Raw genomic sequence first — 5,791 nt, forward strand, 5'->3', positions numbered from 1 at the left:
TTCATTATTCAAAGCTATCTGAGATTTTATCTCATTAAGGAGCATTTATTTCATTTCTTTCTTTGACTCTCTTGTCCTCTATTTATTGGGACCTAGAAAATAATTTCGTGATATAATTCTTTGCCCAACATTGAACCGCTTTTATTTAATTTGGCAATTCTTGAAGCTTAGTATACCTGACTGTAGAGTATTCAACAATTCTCAAAGTTGTTTTACTGAAAAGGTTCAACTCTACATCAAAATATATTCTTGATTAATTATGTAGCATATAAGGTGAAGTCTTACAGCTACATTCATATTTAAGTTTCTCTAATTTACTAATAATCAAAAATCACGGTAAAATTTTGCCACATAATGATTTCAAAATCCTTGATATTTTGTACTGATAGTGTTCATTCGTCTACGACTACTTATCATGTTGTTTTTGTGTTCATATAAGCAAGACATTTCATTACAGGAAAAAAAATCAATTCTTCTTGCTAACGGATTTGCGTTTGACCTCAAATCATTTAGGGGTTTCAAGTCAGTAATTCAGCATCATGAGCGGACATCACTCAGCCACATTATACCACTATATTTCATATACAAATCATTATCATCTTTCATGTTAACAGTTGAAAATCCATTCATAAAACCACAACCATTATTTGACTAAAGCGAATTTATGGCTAGAGCTAAAATCCTATCTCTACTACATTCATTTTCTGACGTTTTGAAAAACACCTCAGGATTCTCCTGATGATATTCAAACTAAGTATCGAATAAACCTCATACTAAAACGTCGTATCTTTTTTTAGATATTGCCGTCTTTGATCTTTGAAAGTGATTTAATGAAGAGCATGCATTCAGGAAATGGAATATTAAAGTTTGCGAGAATGATACATCTCCGACTACTTGTGTTTAACTAGCCTCATCATGACTTAAACTTTCTAGCTGCAACTAAACATAGATTCTTAACATGAGCAAAACTAATCAGTCATGGACATCATGATAAAAAACCACTGAATATACAACTATAAGCAAAGGATCATGTGGATAAGCATGAGTTTCATGTTGATCTACTGAAACATAATCGATTCGGGGAAATCTGTTTACCAGTAACTAGATTACTGTTAGTTGGTATAAAATGTTGCTAAGTTTGATTATTTATGTAATCCTACATGGCGGATTGATTTCATTCAGTGAACCATTAAAAATCATGAAGCACTCTACAACTCTTTCGTCTAACTATGTTCCCTTTATCATTGTGCATCTGCAACACTACGAGGTGTTACAGTCAGGATTTTCATGCCACGTGGAGAACGACTAACCTTCAGACAACTGATTTAACACTCAATAGGAAACATTCCTAAGTTCATTGAATTCGCAATACTGCAGGACCATCATCTAATTGAATATTCCGAGCTTATCATAACTGGGACAAAAAATCAAGGCAATATTAACAAATTGATACCTATTTATTTATATTGTATAAAGTACGAAAGCTGTTGAGGTTATTACTACTATTATTAGTGGTAGTAGTAGTATGGGAAGAAACGTTACGCAGTTTATCTGGATCTGATTCCGATTTTTGCTCCCAGTTGACTCCATATTTATTATTGGGTTTTGATAAGATTTGAATTTTCTCAAAAAGCTTAGAACAATAAATTGGAGCTAGTTTCAGCTTACAGTAATTGAGAATTTTAAAAACTTGATTAACGACATGATGTATTAATTATCGAATAGTTATAATCAATGTCGAACTCGATCCGAGTTACCATACCTCACACAATACAGTGAGGGAGCAAACTAACGAGATAAGAAGCTAATAGAGAGGAACTATGTCTAGAAAATTGAACATAAGAACAACAGACCAAAACTATCGAGCAAGACGAAATGATGGAACGATGAGAATAATACTTAATTCTGTTGTAAGGGGGGGGAGGTCAGAGATGGGGAATGAATAAAGCAATTCCAGTGCAAGTGATTTTGCTCCATGTCACCGAATGTTTTAGGACCTTGAGGATGAGTATCGCTTGAGCCCTAACAAGCAGGTCTGTATCTACTGATATGGGTCAGAATAACAATGAATGACTTAATGTGTTAATGGCATATCATGATCTACTTGATCGTAGATTTATTTAACCTACTCTTATATTAGAGAATACTGAACGTCGAGGTAAATGGGACATTTAAACATTTCAAACACATGGATTTTGAATGCTGAATTAGACAAACTGATCAGAAATTTCAATACAACCAGTCATTTACAGGATAAAGCCAAGTGTGTTAAAATTTCTTTCCTGTCTCTAGACATTTAATTAGAAATTTCTACAACTTCAATACTCGTTTGTAATCCGAATCTTTTTTGTATGTAGCTTGAAAGTTACTTTTAATGTTGTTCATTCGAATGAGGCATTATTTTTGCTAAGTTCATACTTTAGTGCTAAAAACTTAGTACTTAAGAGAAAAAGAAATACAAACATTTAGAAAAATTGGATAGTGGCTTGTAGTGGGAAGCATAAGTTGGGTGTAACTGCATCCCAGTTTGAGTGAGAACATCAACATTGGGATATAGGTGCAACTATCCTGTGAGTCTCAAATACGACAAACCCATATCCTCGACTCCAATACTAGGGACCATCTGACTTTACCGAAAATTTATGGTTAAATGGCAATATGGGGATCAACCTCTTAGGATGTTCATATACCAAAAGAAACCGATCTTTTGCAATTCTCAATATCAAAAACAGAAAAATGTAAACCCCTATTATTAGCAGAACGCTTTTTTTTATTTTCACTGTTAAAATCACGTGTCGATCCAAGCTAGGCCACAACTGAAAATCTGGAATCACTGAACAGCCGTTTCGTCCTAGTACGAACTCCTCAGCAGTGCTCATCCATCCATTGCTAACACTCATTCAACGTCAAATTTCACTTCGCTGTCAATAAAAAAGGCAACCCATCAAAACCTGTACACATAAAATTCAGTACTTACAGGTAACGTTATGACCCGTACTAATATTATAAATAGACTATTTCAAGATACATGCAATTTTTATACATTGCTTAAATGAAATCATTAATATGATTAATCTTTTCTGTTGGTGTACCAAAATAATTTAATACCTAGATATCTACACAAAGGTCATGAAAAGTTAATTCTCGAAAAAGACACTTTAATCATATTGTATTACGTAAGATGAACTACAAAAATTTCTTATCAATATTATCACTGTTACTTGGCTCTATGATGTGTAAGATTTTTTCTAATTCTCTTTATATCTGAACCAATATTAATATTGAGATCAATTACGATATTTCTGTTGATAATGTCAAAAACTGCATATTGATCAATTGCTTTAAGGATATATATACATTCTGAGCACATTATCAGGCCTTACCATTAACCACCAGGAAATTTGAACGTATAAATAAACAATGAAATACATTCCAGTTGCATAAGCTAGTGGTTATCTGGACTCAGTAGCTCAGTGGATGTTGGGTTGAACTTTTGAAGCTAAACGTACTGAAATTGCGTTTGTATGTAAACATTAATATTAGGATGTAGATACGTTAAGCTAATAAGTCACAAATAGGAGGAACGAATGTCCTGGATTCCACTGCTAGGCACCATCACTACTCTAAATCTTCTGGTCTCGTTCACTCAAGAAATGTAATGGTGCTTTTTAAGGAATTGAAATAAATTTCAAAAATCTATATTTTTAATACTTACTTACTTACTTACGCCTGTTACTCCCAATGGAGCATAGGCCGCCGACCAGCTTTCTCCAACCCACTCTGTCCTGGGCCTTCTTTTCTAGTTCTTTCCAGTTCTTGTTCATTCTTCTCATGTCTGTCTCTATTTCTCGGCGTAATGTGTTCTTTGGTCTTCCTCTTCTCCTTTGACCTTCAGGATTCCATGTGAGGGCTTGTCTTGTGACACAATTGGGTGATTTCCTCAAAGTGTGCCCAATCCACTTCCAGCGCTTCTTCCTGATTTCTTCCTCCGCTGGAATCTGGTTTGTTCTCTCCCACAGTAACTTGTTGCTGATAGTGTCTGGCCATCGGATCCGAAGTATCTTGCGTAGACAACTGTTAATAAACACTTGTATCTTCTGGATAATGGCTTTCGTAGTTCTCCACGTCTCTGCCCCATACAGAAGAACTGTCTTGACATTTGTATTGAAAATTCTAACCTTGGTGTTGGTTGACAATTGTTTTGAGCTCCAGATGTTTTTCAGCTGTAGGTATGCTGCTCTTGCTTTGCCGATCCGCGCCCTCACATCTGCATCTGATCCACCGTGTTCATCAATGATGCTGCCCAGATATGTGAAGGTTTCCACATCCTCCAAAGCTTCTCCGTCAAGTGTAATTGGATTGGTGCATATTGTATTGTATCGGAGAGTCTTGCTTTTCCCTTTGTTTATATTGAGACCTACTGCTGCTGAGGCTGCTGCTACACTGGTCGTTTTCTCCTGCATTTGTTGTTGCGTTTGTGATAGAAGAGCCAGATCATCCGCGAAGTCTAAATCGTCAAGCTGCATCCTGCCTGTCCACTGTATCCCGTGCATTCCTCCAGATGTTGACGTCTTCATAATCCAGTCGATCACCAGGAGAAAGAGAAACGGTGAGAGTAGGCAACCTTGCCTAACACCGGTCTTTACCTCGAACGAGTCGGTGAGTTGTCCTCCGTGGACGATTTGGCAGTTTAGTCCATCATAAGAGTTCCGTATGATGTTGACTATCTTCTCAGGCACGCCGTAGTGTCGAAGAAGCTTCCATAGTGTCGTCCTGTCCACGCTATCAAATGCCTTCTCGTAGTCGATGAAGTTGATATAGAGTGATGAATTCCATTCGATTGATTGTTCCACAATGATACGTAGAGTTGCGATTTGATCTGTGCACGATCTATCCTTACGAAATCCAGCTTGTTGATCTCGAAGTTGAGCGTCCACGGAATCCTTCATCCTGTTTAACAATACTCTGTTGAAGACTTTTCCTGGTATTGAGAGGAGAGTGATGCCCCTGTAGTTGTCGCACTTGCTCAGATCGCCTTTCTTTGGTATCTTGATGAGAAGTCCTTCTTTCCAGTCTGTTGGTACATGTTCTTCGTCCCAAATCTTACTGAAGAGAATGTGGAGTATCTTGGCAGTTGCTGCTACATTTGCTTTCAGTGCCTCTGCCGGGATGTTGTCTGGTCCCGCTGCTTTGCCACTCTTGATTTGTCTAATGGCCATGCTGATCTCTTCAATTGTTGGTGGGCCAATATCGATTGGGAGGTCTGTGGGTGCTGCTTCGATGTTGGGTGGGTTCAGTGGAGCTGGTCGATTCAAGAGTTCCTTGAAGTGTTCTACCCACCTGTTTCGTTGTTCTTCAATATCGTTGATTACTTTGCCTTCCTTGTTTTTCACTGGTCTTTCTGGTTGACGGTAATTTCCAGCAAGTTTCTTTGTTGTATCATACAGTTGTCTCATGTTTCCCTCTCTTGCAGCCTTTTCCGCTGTCATCGCTAAATCTTCCACATATTTACGTTTGTCGGTCCTGATGCTCCTCTTCACTTGCTTGTTTGCCTCTGTGTATTCGGCTTGTGCCTTGGTTTTTTCTGCTCTTGTTCGGCTGATATTGATTGCTACCTTCTTGTTCCTCCTTGCTTCAATTTTATCCAGTGTACCAACAGTGATCCATTCCTTGTGATGGTGCTTCTTTTGGCCCAGAACCTCCTGACATGTTGAGACGATTGCCTCCTTGATACCTTTCCAGCTGCTCTCTATGGTGGTTCCCTCTCCATTGAGTAGGTCATGAAAGGCCT

The 5,791-nt window shown here is 37.7% G+C and overlaps 1 protein-coding gene across 1 annotated transcript in view; it reads right to left on the reverse strand.

Annotated features, from left to right (window-relative positions):
• Positions 1 to 537: 537 nt before the first annotated feature.
• Positions 538 to 5,791, reverse strand: part of Smp_138980 (hypothetical protein) — a gene marked incomplete at both ends in the record, with an annotated part of 18,696 nt that continues 13,442 nt past the window's right edge. The window contains one exon of the mRNA XM_018800043.1: positions 538 to 651. Coding sequence (XP_018653895.1) covers positions 538 to 651 — 114 coding nt within the window. The remainder of the gene's footprint in view (positions 652 to 5,791) is intronic.

The sequence above is a fragment of the Schistosoma mansoni genome, chromosome W (assembly GCF_000237925.1).
Source record: "Schistosoma mansoni strain Puerto Rico chromosome W, complete genome".
NCBI lineage: Eukaryota > Metazoa > Platyhelminthes > Trematoda > Strigeidida > Schistosomatidae > Schistosoma > Schistosoma mansoni.